Source organism: Rissa tridactyla, chromosome 15 (assembly GCF_028500815.1).
Source record: "Rissa tridactyla isolate bRisTri1 chromosome 15, bRisTri1.patW.cur.20221130, whole genome shotgun sequence".
NCBI lineage: Eukaryota > Metazoa > Chordata > Aves > Charadriiformes > Laridae > Rissa > Rissa tridactyla.
The window spans coordinates 7038330-7053206 of NC_071480.1; the positions used below are offsets into that span (position 1 = coordinate 7038330).

At 45.4% G+C, this 14877-nt stretch overlaps 1 protein-coding gene across 10 annotated transcripts; it reads left to right on the plus strand.

The window, feature by feature from the left end:
* Window positions 1-53: 53 nt before the first annotated feature.
* Window positions 54-13588, plus strand: JMJD6 (jumonji domain containing 6, arginine demethylase and lysine hydroxylase). 10 transcript variants are annotated; one of them, XR_008469406.1, is made up of 9 exons: window positions 54-294; window positions 1116-1504; window positions 5160-5446; window positions 6737-6872; window positions 6995-7133; window positions 7806-7933; window positions 8773-8863; window positions 9664-10287; window positions 10815-13588. XR_008469406.1 is itself a non-coding variant. In XM_054221686.1 (8 exons), the coding sequence occupies exons 1-8, from the start codon at window positions 166-168 to the stop codon at window positions 9667-9669; spliced, it is 1305 nt and encodes a 434-aa protein (XP_054077661.1). In that variant the 5' UTR covers window positions 54-165; the 3' UTR covers window positions 9670-13588. The 10 variants fall into 10 exon arrangements, 5 of the variants coding, with proteins under 5 accessions (XP_054077661.1, XP_054077664.1, XP_054077663.1 ...); XR_008469407.1 differs by having other exon boundaries at window positions 10818-13588; XR_008469405.1 differs by having other exon boundaries at window positions 9664-9858; window positions 10118-13588.
* Window positions 13589-14877: the final 1289 nt, after the last annotated feature.

Consider the following 14877-nt stretch of genomic DNA (forward strand, 5'->3'; position numbering starts at 1 on the left):
AAGGTGCGGCGGGCCGGGCCGGGCCGGGTCGGGCCGGGGCCGGGGCCGGGGCCGGGCGGGCGGGAAGTGGGGTCGGGCCGGGCGTGGAGCGGGGCGTGCGCCACGCTGCGGGTGGTTGACGACTGACCAGCGCTGCACGCTAACGCCGCCGCTGCTGCCGTCGCCATGAATCATAAGAGCAAGAAGCGGATCCGTGAGGCGAAGCGCAGTGCTCGGCCCGAGCTGAAGGACTCGCTGGACTGGACCCGCCACAACTACTGCGAGACCTTCCCCCTTAACCCTGCCGCCTGCAAGGTGCGTCCCGGCCCCGCCTCGTCCGAGGGGAATGGGGGGGGGCTGAAGGGAACGGGGTGGGGAATGGGGAGGCTGAGGGGAAAGGGGGGTTGGGGGGGGCGAAATGGGGGCCTGAGGGGAGTAGGGAGGCTCTGAGGGGAGTCGGGAGGCCCTGGGGGGAATGGGGGGGCAAGTGGGGACCTAAGGGGAACGGGGGAGGCTGAGGGCAATCGCGGGGAGGAAACAGGGTCCTGAGGGGAATGGGCGGGGGGCGGGGACGGCGGGACACGACACGACGCAACGACTTGAGGGGATTCTGAAGGGATAGGGGAGGACTGAGGCCGGAGTTGCCTCGGAGGTGGTGGAGCTCCTCGGGGGTGCTGGGGCGGGGAGCGGGAGGCTCAGCAGCACCCGCGTTTGTTCCTCCCTCCATGTGGCGAGGGGGGTTCAGGGCCCCCTGGGGGTGGGCTGGGCATCCTTGGTGCTGGGGAGCCCACGTAGTTCCCAGGCGCCTTCCCCGGGGTCCCAGGGGGGTGAAATGCAGCAGGGGATGTGCCAGCCGAAAGGGCTGGGGAGGCCTCGCTGCCTGGGGAGTCACCTCGGTGAGTAGGAGTCCAAACGACTTCAGGCTGCTGGTGGTACTGGTGTGTGCAAGGAGCGGGGCACGAGAAATAGGACTGCGGCCTCAAGGAGCTTAAAATAACACGTAGGCAGCTTGACAACCTCGTGGTGGAGGGAGCAAAGCATGAGTGTGAAGCTCCTCCACACCGACTGAAAAAGCATGGTTTTAGGATATTAATCTGTCCTAATATCTGTTCTGTATTCCTCTCTTGTTTTTACAGGATAATGTAGAGAGGGCAGATGCACTCCAGTTAACAGTGGAGGAATTTGTTGAGCGTTATGAAAAACCTTACAAGCCTGTAGTCTTGCTGAATGCTCAGGTGGGCTGGTCTGCTCAAGAGAAGTGGACTCTGGAACGACTGAAACGCAAGTATAGGAACCAGAAGTTCAAATGTGGAGAGGACAATGACGGTTATTCTGTGAAGATGAAGATGAAATACTACATAGAGTATATGGAAACCACACGCGATGACAGTCCACTCTACATCTTTGACAGCAGTTACGGAGAGCACCCCAAGCGCAGGAAACTCCTGGAGGACTACAAAGTACCCAAATTCTTCACTGATGATCTGTTTCAATATGCAGGGGAGAAACGAAGGCCACCTTACAGGTATAGTACAGTGACAGCAAGATAAAAATCAGTATTTTCCATCTCATTAGCTATTCCTAAAGAGGTGTGATTGTCTTGTATAAAACAAAGCGATAGCTTTACGTCTGCTGTTTTGAAATGAGCATACATCTGTAACCCAGAGGGAAGGAAGGGCAGATTTGTGTGTCACAATTTCTGGTTCTGCCACCAGTAAGAGTTTATGGGTTTTTATTTTTTTTTTTAAAGTCAGTTTACCTCACTTAAACTTTAAAAAAATTTACATAGTTACTGAAAATTATAAAGATTAATTTCTTGCTATGTGTGCCTTCTGGCTTCCAAATTTAAGTATCTCAGGACTGGCTCCTGGGTTTTGCACCAGTGGCTTCTGTACATAGTGGGCTTTTGTTTAATTATGAGTCAGTCCTTTTAAGGTAAAGATCTTAAGCTAGATTAGTATGAAGTGTGGAGACTAGTTCTTAGCTCCCCCTCAGATGATCTTGAGGGAGAACAATATTTCACAACTGGATAATCTTTTCAACTTTTTTTTTATGCGTCTGATTGAAAAAAGATCGAAATGATACTTTGTTCCCGAAATCAAATGCAATAACCATGTATTTGGGCTGTTAGATACAAAAGGGATTTCTATGTACATTAATATAACACTTCATAGCAGTATGAGTATAAGCTGAACACTCCCTGCTAATTGAAGTCTTTACAGCCACATTATAATTGTCAGAGAATGCCTTGCCCTTTCAGTGACATGAGGCTCTGATGTGGGTTTTTTATTGTTTTTTTTTTTTTGATAAAGTAGAACAAGGATTGAATAATGGTACTCTCTTCTGCAATCTTTCACGTGTCTATAGTCCAGTTGTGCTTTTGCAGGAGTGAAGCATGAAACTAATTCTATTTAAGATCACTGAAGTAGGTGTTTTTACAGTGTAGTAACAGACCGTTTTTATAATTCTCTTTTAAGAACATACAATGCTGGGATCAGATGCAAAAGCACACCAGGTGTAGTCTCTTGTAAAAACTGAATACGCTTACAGAATTGGGAATCATTTATCCGAGTTATAGGTAAACTAGATAATTTGGTTGTGACTGACTCACATTGTTATCTGTTTCCCCCACACCCTCCCCACCTTACAGGCACATGCTGAGTTCCTTGCTTGTGATCTTGGTATTCACAGTTCTTGTACTTTGTTCTGGAAAATGTGGGTTTGTTTGAGGCTGTTATCGTTTTTTGAGAGGTGAGTGATGCAAGAGAGCACACTAATGCCTCCTGGAGTTAGGGGTTTCATCTCGGTACAGAAACAGATGAAGAGAATCCAGTAGTTCAAGAGTGTAATTGAAAGGAAAGCAGGAAGTTGTGCTTCCTAATCATACAATCAGGATATGCGCAGTACAGATTGACCTCTGGATTGAGAGGTGTGATAGCGTATAGATCTTAAAGTAAGAACTCGTGCTGTTTAGAGCATCTTTATTGGAGTTGTTTCTTTTCAAAATAAGGGCAGTAATTTTTGGAAGCCATTTACTGAAGCAGCTATTTTTGTTTGGAGGGAGTGGGTTTTCTTGCTTTTAAATTGAAGTTACAGGATGTGAAGTTCTTAACCGTAAATCTGATGTCTTGTGGCAAACTAGTTCATGTTCATTGTAAGTTAAACACCTGGAGCAAAATGCTGGTAAGGAAAATGCTGATAAATGATAGTGTCGCTAAATAAGGGTTTTAAAAACTTCTGCATGTGTAGATCCAGACAATACTCAGAAAAATGGTATTGAACAGTGTGTCTGTCTGTGTGCCAGACAGATCTTTGTGTTGAATTTATTCTCACTTCTTAGTAAAAGCTTTGACTGCTCTGTTTGTGGTTTAATTAGCTTTCCAAGGCTAATATGAATCTAAAGAGTGAATTGACAATAGAAGTGACAAACACCTGCTTGCTTATGCACATTTTTGTGGTTCCTTTGTGAAGTAGGAAGAAGCACAGCTTGATAACCAAACATACAGTCCTATCATCAGTGCTGCCTGATGATACTGGGAAGCCACCTTAATTTACACCTGCATTGGAAAGGGGAGGTAGAGAGCTTGCTGACAGTATGGAATCATAGAATGGTTAGAGTTGGAAGGTACCTTAAAGATCATCTAGTTCCACCCCCTGCCCTGGGCAGGGACACCTCCCACCAGCCCAGGTTGCTCCAAGCCCCGTCCAGCCTGGCCTTGAACCCCTCCAGGGATGGGGCAGCCACAGCTTCTCTGGGCAACCTGGGCCAGGGGCTCACCACCCTCACAGGAGAGAATTTCTTCCTAATATGCAATCTAAATCTCCCCTCTTTCAGTTTAAAACCGTAACCCTTGTTTTATTGCTACACTCCCTGATAAAGAGTCCCTCTCCATCTTTCCTGTAGCCCCTTTAGGAACTGGAAGGGGCTCTGTCGCCCCAGAGCCTTCTCTTCTCCAGACTGAACACCCCAACTCTCTCAGCCTCTCCTTACAACAGAGAGGCTCCAGCCCCCGATCATCTTTGTGGCCTCCTCTGGACTTGCTCCAGCAGGTCCATGTCCTTCTTACGTTGGGGCTTCAGAGCTGGACGCAGTACTCCAGGTGGGGTCTCACCAGAGTGGCGCAGAGTAGCAGAATCGCCCTGCTGGCCACACTGCTGGGGATGCAGCCCAGGATATGGTTGGTTTTCTGGGCTGCGACTGCACATTGCTAGCTCACGTTGAGCTTCTCATCGACCAACACCCCCAAGTTCTTCTCCTCAGGACTTCCGATATTTTTCCGAACCTTTGAACTCCTTCCTGGGTGTCACCTGCCTGTCAGCCACGTGATGGAGGGGTCTTTCTGGTCCTTTAGTTTCTACACTCTGTGCTGCCCATTAAACAATTACTGACGTTTTTTCCTTCTTGACACCTGATATTAAGTCACCTCACTTAACACTGCTTTATCTGGTATGGTAGATCTTGCCGTTCTTTTACAGGGGAAGTGAGCAATTGAAGGTGCTGTTGCTGTTAAACATGTATAGCAGATAAAGTTCTCCATAGGGAGAAATAAACCTTGCAAACGGGCAATGAGAATATACGCACCAAATCCTGAATGGTCACTGGAGAATAAGCTCCATGTGGTTAAATGTTAGAATGAAAAGCCTGTTGTGAACGAACAGAAAGCATAGAGGGAGGCCAGGGTTGCGTAACTTTGCTCTGTTTCTTACTTGTATTGCCTTTTGTTTGTGCCTCATTCTGCAGTTCTGGATCCACTTATAAGTAGAGAATTTTAGAAAAACATAGGATTAGGAGAATCCCCCTGGATAGTAAGAATCCTAATGCAGGCTGTTATGACTTAATCACATTCATAAACGTTGAAATAAGTATGTTTTTTTATTGAAGAACTGTTTATATTGCACAGCTGTATTTTGTTTCAAAAAGCTGTCTTTGCTTTCTTGTCCCAGAGTCATTCCTGTCCCAATTCATATTGGTTTTTAGGTTAAACCCATGTCGTATGTTTTGCTGTAGTGTGAGCCTAACAATCTCAAGAAGGTAAATGAAGGAACTGTAACCTTGTACCTTGACTTGTAACTGTATGTGAAATGAACAGCCATAATTTTCTGTCTAATATGAAGAAAACAGAAGGTACCTACTTGCTTGCTCTATGACTAAAGGATTATTTTTTTTTCCTCCCATGCAGATGGTTTGTGATGGGCCCACCTCGTTCTGGAACAGGAATTCACATCGATCCCTTGGGAACTAGTGCGTGGAATGCCTTAGTCCAGGGACATAAGCGTTGGTGTCTGTTCCCTACCAGCACTCCCAGAGAGCTGATCAAAGTGACACGAGAAGAGGGAGGGAACCAGCAGGATGAGGCTATCACTTGGTTCAATGTCATCTATCCTAGGACGCAGCTCCCCACCTGGCCCCCTGAATTCAAACCCCTGGAAATCTTACAGAAACCAGGCGAGACAGTCTTTGTGCCAGGTACGTACAAATCTCTCCAGTAAGGAAATCTGGGAGAGAGAAGCGTATTTTTAATTTGTGTGTAGTAGACAAGAAGAGAATATTTCAGCTCTCTTATATGTCCCATCTCTTACAAAATAAACTATTTTGAGCTGTTTCAAAAGGGATGTATGTTGCGAGGCACATTTTGAGACTATTCAGTTATTTTCTGAATGTCCTGAAACATATATGGCCTGTAGCACAGGATTGCATGTGGGACAGATGACAGAACAAATGGGACCTGAGTTGCAGCATCACAGGAATGTGGTCCTGAACTAAACTTGCGGTAATAGTAAACTGTCAAGGCATAAAATAATAGAGGTGTTTGAGTACTAGTGACTCTTAAACAAAAATGTTTGACTAGCAAATTCATGACTGAATTTTGTAGCCTGGGTAGTCTGACTGCATATGAATTTTTCTTAGCTGTGGGAGAAGAACTACTTAACGGTACTGACACTTTCCACCCACTTATCTGCGGTTATGCTTCGTCTTGTATTTGAAATCAAAAGCTAAAGAAAGATGTGATAAAGATGCCATTCTTTTCAAGTGGCTGCACCCTGTGTGCCCCATTATAGCTGGGAGGTGAGGTGGCTAGTGGATAAAGCGTGTGAGTTCAGTGGAAATTCTAACTTGTAAATCTTACATCATTTTTGTGCAGCGTGGCCTATAGCTTCTGTCCACATCTCTTGTCTCTAACATACCGCTGACTTCGTGTTTGAAGAGTGCCTTGTGATTGTCTTGGCACTTATGAGTGACTCCTCAGTGTACCTTCTGTTAAGACTTTGTAACTGTCGGGTTCCATTAAACTGTTTCCTTAGTCTTTTTATGAGGTTTTAAGTGGGTTGTAAGAACGCTACTGTCTATTTTTGTCCCTGTGTGGGGAAACAATTTTGCGTCTATTTTTAAATGAAAGGTTATTCTGTAGTCATAAGAACCTTACTAAATCAGCATGGAAAGCGCTCTCCAGCTTAACAGAGAGGGTCTCTATGTGGTCTGGGTTACAATGCCTCTTGCTATTAAATAAGCCATCAGTAGCCAGTGTGTTGCTGTCAAGGCAGATCTTCAGTACTGTTCATGAGCTGGATAATTTGGTCAGAGCATTGGAGTGAACGGTGAAATAAGGCTGAGGAAAGATTATGTGGTGGCAAACTTACCTGGGTTTGGGAGATAAGGTCCAGTTTCCACCTGTGCTACGGAAAAAGTGTTCATGGCTGTTCTTGAACTTGCTTTCTGCTATTTAGTCAGAAATGGTCATTGGTGTTGTATTTATAGGTGGCTGGTGGCACGTAGTTCTCAATCTTGATACAACTATTGCCATCACGCAAAACTTTGCCAGCTGTACCAACTTCCCTGTGGTGTGGCACAAGACAGTAAGAGGGAGACCCAAATTGTCACGGAAATGGTACAGGTAAGAGATTTAGTCCCTTTCTTTTCGTATTCTCTGTTTAAAACAAAACCCCAAAATATTCTGTTCATTCACGTGCAGTGTTACTGTTCAAAGGCTAACCCTGATGTTTCAACTGTATTTAGGATCCTAAAGCAGGAACATCCTGACCTGGCAGCCTTGGCTGATTCAGTTGACCTGCAGGAATCTACTGGTATTGCTTCCGATAGTTCTAGCGATTCTTCCAGTTCCTCAAGTTCCAGCTCCTCAGACTCTGATTCAGAGGTAATGCTTTTTACTACAGTAGGTGATCCGTGTCCTGCAATTGTATTGTTTTTTCCATACCTGATCCTGAGGCCTCATCCTAATATTCGTGTCTTATGGAAGAAATTAATAGAAAGCAACTAAGCAAATCTGCATGGTGGAGGTAGTGGTCTGCATGTGGTCTTAGCAGGTTCTGTTTGTTGAAGCCTCTCTTTGTATTGCTAAATGAATTTGGTTTGTTTGATCTATGTTTATATTGTATATAAATCTGTCACTCATTTAGCTAAGCCACGCTTTTGTAAAATGGCTGCAAAATGGATGTTTTAAAAATGAGGAGGGGGAACAAGATCCAAAACTGAGACTGTCAGTTATGCAGGGGACTTCTCTAGGCACTTAAATGCTTCAGAAAGCAGAGTCTGCTCTTGGAAAATTAGGTCCCTCTAGGAGCCGAAACGAGTGCATCAGTTATCTTGCACCAAGCCAGCTTAGTCAGTGATGAAATCTAAGAACATACCTGTTCCTGTTTTTTAAAAACTTAATTTAAAATTTATTTCATGTGTCTAATCTAAAATAGCACGTTCTTTGAATATAGTGATTATTTGGGGCTGCTGAGGTAGCGCTTGCGGTGAATTCCACAGGACAAACAGTTTACTGGGTTTCTCTGAATTCTGGTTTCATCTCTTCATGCTTCAGTGTGACTCTGGCTCTGAGACAGAGGGGATGATGCACCGGAGGAAAAAGCGGAGAACGTGCAGCATGATGGGTAACGGTGATACAACTTCCCAGGACGACTGTGTGAGCAAAGAGCGCAGCTCCTCCAGGTGACCTGATGGCAACTGTTGGTTTTTAAACAAGCAAAAGACAATACAAAGCAGAGCTGGCAGAGTTAAGATAGGGGGATTCATCAGGACAGAGGGATGGAGAGCAAGGGGTCCCTTACAGAATGTAAACCAGTTGGCCACTGGTGATATCTTCCCTCCATGAATTATTTTAATTGCTCCAAACTGAAAACTGAGATTCTTCATACTTTTTAAAAAATGCGGTGTTTTACTTCATTTAATAAACAGTTTTTTTACTTTTCCTAGTTGCCTCTCTTAGTAGAGAAAGTATTTTATTTTATTTCTTGTAATGGAAGAGGTGGAATATTTTAACTGTGCTCTCCAGAGAGCACAAATGAATAGTAAACAGTTAAAGATGAGGAATGATCAGGTAAGACTGAGATTTCAATGCCTTATTGTCCAAACGGAAAACCTTCAAGTAGTTGTACAGTTTCTCTTATTGTTGCCTGGATTAATTCAATTTGGTCCATTCTTTTATATGTTAGAGGCAAAATTCATCCCAAGTCCCAAATGTCTGTGTTTACCTATTACGAGGAAAAAAAAAAGGAAAAAAAGGCAAGTTTCTAGTCAGTCTTGGAGGGAGGGAACATTAACATTGCAGAACCAAGAACAGCTATTGCATAGGGTAAAGTTGCAGAGGAAGGAAGTTCTCTGGAACTTGCCAGGTTAAAAACAGTGAAACACTGGGAACCTGGGAGTCTACTGCAAGGAGGGACTTAGAAATGCTTTGCTAAATGAAGCATTTTTCTCACATAGCAGAGGTTTGCCAAAAACCTTAAGCAAACTCCCTGCAGTTTGGTTAACCGGTGCTGTTGTATTAGCTGCCTGCCTGCATTAGGGTGCTGTTGGATGCTCCAGGTTTGGCATGGATGCAAGTGCTGTGGTGACTTACCGTGTGGCCTGGGAAGGAAGGTGTGCAATATTAATTTATCTGAGGAAGTCTGCATTCCCAGTATCATGCCCGACTTCCCGGTATAGGATACTGCCTATAGACCTGTTTGCTCCTGCACATGTTGCCATTTATCTTGCTGTGACACACTGCTCTCCTGTTTTGAGGAGTTGCTCATAACCGAATGCAATTGAATTACAAGTACAGAACATTGTTAAACAGTTGGAGAGAACTGTACTGGCTGCTCATTTTGCCCTGGAGGTTTTAACAATTTGTTATGACGTTGTCAAATCCCATTTCAGCAGCCAGTTGTGACTTAGGTAGGGAATGAGCAGCAGGAGATAACAAACCTTACTGCAGACTGTGGTTGGTTTTTCTTTTGGTTTTTTTTTGGTTGTTTGTTTGTTTGTTTGTTTTTTTTAAATAGAGCGCTAACAATGCAAAGCACACGTGCAGATCTGTTCTTCTGAAAATCTTGTGCATATTTAAGTTATTTGCACTTCAAATTTTGAAATTAATACCGTAAATATCCTTAAATATTAAAAATTAGCATACTGCCTAGAACACCTGCTTTCCAGGTTTCACTGTTCTTCCTCCTGTATATTGATTGTTTCACTCTGTGAGGATGGGTGGGCTTTCTGCTCCAGCTGTGTGATGGATTAGTTGATAGAAACAGTTCCAAACATAAAATCTTACCTAGCCTGTACAACTCTGTAGGAAGAATAAGCATACAGTTAACCTGCATGCTGTGATCTTTTGTCCTGATAGGAGGGAAGATGCTGTAGTTGTTGACAGGCAGTTGTACTTTTTTTTTTTTTGACAGGATTAGGGAATCTTGTGGAGGCCGCAGCTATCCCTGAGAGATAACAACACCCGCCTAGAGGCAGCTGCCGATCGAAGCTCCGTTAGCAGCCAGCCAGCTCTGTTCTACCCCCTTCTGCTTCTGTTTCTCACAGTCCTTAAGTTCTTGTCACTCTTCCTCGACCCAGACATCCGTCTCCATTATGTGCTGTCAAAGGTTGGCTCCTTAATAACTTCTAGGGGAATGCCCCGACTCTACATGATAGTGCAATGCTTTGTCCCCTCTGCGCCCCAAGTGAGTGCACTAATAACCCAGCTTTGGGTAAGGACATGCCAAGTATTTAATGGTTCACGTAACTGGTAAGGAAGACGACGGTCAGTTTTTAAAGGACTCTTTTTAAAACCAGCAGGTAAATCTAAAAACCTGCTTTGCTTTGACACTGTCATATGTTTACATGTTGTCCTGTACACTTGAGGAAAGGAACACCAGCCCTTTTTGGCCTATCCGAATGTCCGACGGATCTCGCACCTGAATTTCAGGAAGGGAAGGTGGTATGAATGCTCCAAACACTGAAGCAACTTCAGTGGAGGTGACCACCGACCTGAAGCATCTTTCGTGGTCTTAATCTACGTGCATACATCTGAGGTGCAATACCTTAACCAGCAACAGTCCATTTACGTTTGCTCTGTGTCTGTTATGATGAGTGGTAACAAAGATGCACTAGCACCTTGCGATAGTAAGCTTGATGAAGCAGGAGAATCCTGGAGTTTCTTGCACAGCAAAAACTGTGGGGGAAAAAGTCAGCATTTGCTAGTAATTACAATCCTTTAGGTGCAGGTGTGATGTTTAGCACTAGGCAACAATTGATAAAAGTCTCACTCTCACATGATAACAACAGTTGCTGGGCTTTAAATACCAAGCAGTCACAGGGCCGTGGGCTCGTTCAGGCCAGTGCAGTTCACATACCTAAATGGCTTTTCTTTGAGGTTATGGGTTCAGATGTTTCCGGAACTTGCAGTGCCAATTTTAAAGGACTGGGAGGGGGACATATTGTTGTTTTATGCTTTTTAAAAATGCAGTGTGTTAAGCTTAAGTCTGTGTAGATGCATTTGTATTATGCTGGGTAAAGCTCTCATCCCCAAGGGATCTGTTGGAGCTGCTGTATTTTTTAGCAGGGGCTTGTGCTGGTGGTGTCAGCAAAGAATTCTGTCTGGCTGAAGGTGTCGCAAGGAAATGATCCTCCTTCTCTGTCTGAACAGCACAGCCAGAGCTAGCTGAGTTGTGATGCTTCCTTGGGTGCTCTCCTGAGACCTAGGAGGTGAGTATTAGATCTCGCCTCAGCTGTTCTTTGGGAGAGGAAACTTGAAGGCAGAAGTTGTATGCCTGTAGTAAACATGCAATAATGCCCAGGCACTGGTAGCGGAATTAAAAAGAGATTGGCAGCCTTAACTGTGACTTTCTTACACATTTTGGATTTGATGGAACCCAGAACGTTGCTTGTTTGGGTTTTCTGGTCTTTTTTTAAACCTTGTCTCTTCCTATTTAAACACGCTCTCCCTAGTTGGAGACCGGGCCATATCCTGTTGTACAAGGGAATCCTAAATAAGTTTGTCAGGATCTGTGTTTCTGAATCTTCTGTGCCAGCCATTCTGTGTAGGAGCAGTACGGTGGTGAAAAAATGGAGAGTGGGAAGGCTTATTGGTACACTCCTTAGCTGTCCAGACTCCTGAATTTCCTGTGATAGCCAGGCATAAGTGAGCACTGCTTGCTCTGTAGACTGCTGCAGATTTTTCCACAAGATGACTCCATTTTAAAAAAAACTTCTCAAACTCCTGGCATTTCTGGACAAGGTTGCCTTTTTTCCTGCCTGGTTGAACAGCCTGGGAGCCTGCGCAATCTCTGTCTTCTCAGACAGAGCGGGCTGCAGTGCTGCCTTTTGGAAGAATGTGGGGGCCTGGAGAGGTGAAGGCTCAGAAGTCTCAGCTCTGTCACCGTGAGGGGAGCCCTTAGAGAACTGCCCACTGCCCTCTTTGGTGGCTTGACTATTAGTACGTACAGTAAGCTGGCTTATCCTGTAGCTTGCAGTTGCTGCATTTGGCATGCACGGTTCAGTTTTGCAGTCTTAAAACCTTACATCTCCGTGAAAGCCTGATTGCTGTGCTGGGAAAGCCACAAGAAGCACAATTAGAAGATCTAGAGTGCAGAGTATTCTTCCGTGCCTATGAACTCTTCCATGGTGTGAAATAAAACCAATTTCAGATTGAAGCCTGTGTTCCTTTGACATCCCTCGCAGAAACGCAGCGTGTTTGAAATGGACTGCAGGCATCGTGATACCAGCAATGCTATACTGACTTCTCCATGAGGCACTTTCTGATGTGAAACAAAGGTGTATCTGTTTAGGCTACCTGGGAATCGAGACTCCTGGGATCTCTGGTTCTTACGCTTACAGGCTCTTGCCTCAGCCAAATTCGTGAGCTTCTGTCTTTGTTTTAGTCGAATGAGGAAAATACCTACCTCACAGGGGTGTTGTGAGGCTGAGATGTATTTACTGTGTAAGATGCTTTGAATTCGTCCTCCCACAAAACGTGTTCCAGACATTCTAAGCAACCTGAGACTTCCTAACCTGGCGTTAGCTTTTTTGGAGCAGAAAACATTGGGGATGTTGTTCAGCATTCTTGGCCACGTGGTGTTCTGCGGTGGCCCTTCCAGAATTGCTGTGTGGTACATAAATTGTAGCAGAACAAGGCTTTTTGTTTTCACCGGAGTTTTAACTGTTGGCATTTCACGGCCTACTTTAAACAGGAGGTCCTGCTAGATTGGGATTTTTTTTAAATAGGATTAGAATAATATCTCTCATCAGGGAATCAGCTTCACTGGCCTTACAGGAAGGAGCGGGGAGCTGGTGCTTCCCAGACCCTCGTTCCAGGCCAGATGGATGGGGAATAAAGTTAAAAACTGTGCTCCCCTTGTGCCTAGCTTGTGGGAGCCTGACTGGGGAGAGTGGGTTTTGTGCTCTCGCTTCTCCAGGCTTGTGCTTCTTGGGGCATCCGTGTCTCTCTTCCAACCCCACTGCTTTTGTGTACTGTAGAGCCCCTGATGTAGCAGGCTGCTGTGGTCCAGCACCCAGACCCGGCGGGCCCCTCCTTTCCTTGAGCCCCAGAGCAGCAGCGCTGCTCTGCCTCAGCCCCTGCCGGCGCTTTGTCAGCCCCGTGATACTTTGTGGGCTGCCCTGTGCCCCAGGGCCAGCGTAGAGAGCCCCATGCTGGGTTTGGACTGTGGTCTTCCCGGTCGTACTGTGCGTATCGGTGGCATTGTCCTGCCTGCTCTGGCGAAAGGTAAAGGGATTTGCGAGCTCTGGCCGCGCTTTTGGGTCTGGTAACCAATACAGGCTTGTCTGCTGTGACAGTTCAGGAGTAAACGAATAAATACCCTGCCAGAACTGTGGATGTGGACAAGAGGCGTGCCAATCTCGGCATCTGTTCTCTGCACAAGTGCCGTGGGAGCAGGTGACACCGAGGAAGCACTGGCAAACCTTCCTCCCCTTTCCAGCTCGGGTACGCTGGCTCCAGTTTGTCTTCTCAGTTACATTAAGCCTCTCCAAATGCTTAGAAGAAAGACAGCAACCTCTTTCATAATTAACATAGACCCTTTTCCTCCCTGTATCCCCAGCCGTTGTGGGGCAGGAAGCAAGACTGTTGACTGAATCAAATCTGAAATGCCAGTGTGGGCTAATTGTAATGGGAGGGTTTTGGCAGCCCCCTTGCAAAGGGGGGAAGGAAAGAGCTTACTGATTTGTTTGACGGTCACACTGTCAGCTCCAAGCCCCGCCACTGCCGTTAGCTGCTTTTATCACCCCATCCAGCAGAGCTGGAATATTCTTAATTGTCTTGTTTGGATGATTGTGGTTTTGCTTTTTATTTTAAATAAAATCAATTATTTTGCATTATCCTGTCGGCTAGTCACTTTTTTTCATATCCTGATCTGAAAAAAAAAGCTACAGCTGTACACCTCTGTTTCCCAAAGCACCGCTGTGTGCTAAATGGTGTTCACGTTAACAGCTATGGGGTGCTTTGGGGACTTCAGCTCTTTCTTGCGTGTGATTAATACGTCTGTACGGTGGGGTGTGTTGTGGAAGCTGCTGGGGCTGCGGTGGCTTTGGGAGAAGGCTTGTGTCAGTAGGTTTGTCGCCAGACTGCGATGTGTGCTTTTTCCCTCTCCTCCTTAATGAATTTGGCTGTGTAGTGGAACAAGGATTGTGAAAGTAGAAAAAAAACTTGTATATTTTGTTATTGAGCTCTGTTGAAACCAATAACTGTAGGTAAGTAAGCTGAAGGAGAGCCTGGAGGCTTTTGAAATATTTATATCAATATATTGAAGAATGAAACACCGGGAAGAGTAAATGGTTTTGTGGCAGCAGACAGCAAGTTTGCTGATTTCTGCATAGACTTCTGTCCTTCCCTTCCCAACACTGATGTAAACGCTTTCCTTGATTACCGTCACCTATAAAGCCAAACATTTTTTTCTCCTTTCCAGTTGCTCATCAGAAGGTCTCTCCCGGTGCCCTGTTCACATCCTTTGCTGGATGCTGGCTGGCTCCATGCAGCCAGGCAGCCACAATTAGCAAACGAGCCCCTGCTCCCCGCGTGGGTGCTCTGGGCGCGTCGGTGCTTGGCATTTAACAAGACCCAGTTCCAGAAAACGGTATGAGCTGCGGTGGCTGAAAGCAACGTAGACCCATTGTAGAAATGCTTTTATAACATATTTCCTTCTGCTTTTTGTTCCCGAGAGAGGGGATTTTGTGTGCTCCCATTATTCTTCCTGACTTGCAGGTGCTGCTGGTACCTCCTTCAGTGCCACTGTGGCCTTGCAATCTGGACTTGATTTATTTTTATTCTTCTGATTTATCTACCTGTCTTCCCTTTTGTGACAATTGCAACCTAATACCTCGTTTCAAGAGGGAGGATTTTTTTTCGATAGCTAGCGGGAGCCAACGGGACAATGTCGCCCGAGTGGGAATGTGCCGGTTGGATTGTCTGTGCTGCACCCTTGCTGATGTTCTTGCGCCTTTCCTCCAGTTTGATGTAAAAGCAAATAACTACTGGTATTTCTTTTGTGGCAGTTAGAAAGCAAGTCACAAAGGGAACAGGGCTGCATTCCTACTCAAGTGTTAGCCACGGCACTAAGTAGCTACGTGTTTTAAAACTGGTTTGGGATTAAACTAATATGCTTGCAGAG

What these genes read in the sequence shown, in the direction of transcription:
- JMJD6 (XM_054221686.1), top strand. Translation starts at nt 166, where the DNA reads ATGAATCATAAGAGCAAGAAGCGGATCCGTGAGGCGAAGCGCAGTGCT. An exon ending in AAACGAAGGCCACCTTACAG is followed by an intron (nt 1,505 to 5,159) that starts GTATAGTACAGT and finishes CCTCCCATGCAG; the next exon opens with ATGGTTTGTGATGGGCCCAC. An exon ending in AAAGAGCGCAGCTCCTCCAG is followed by an intron (nt 7,934 to 8,772) that starts GTGACCTGATGG and finishes CTGTTGTATTAG; the next exon opens with CTGCCTGCCTGCATTAGGGT.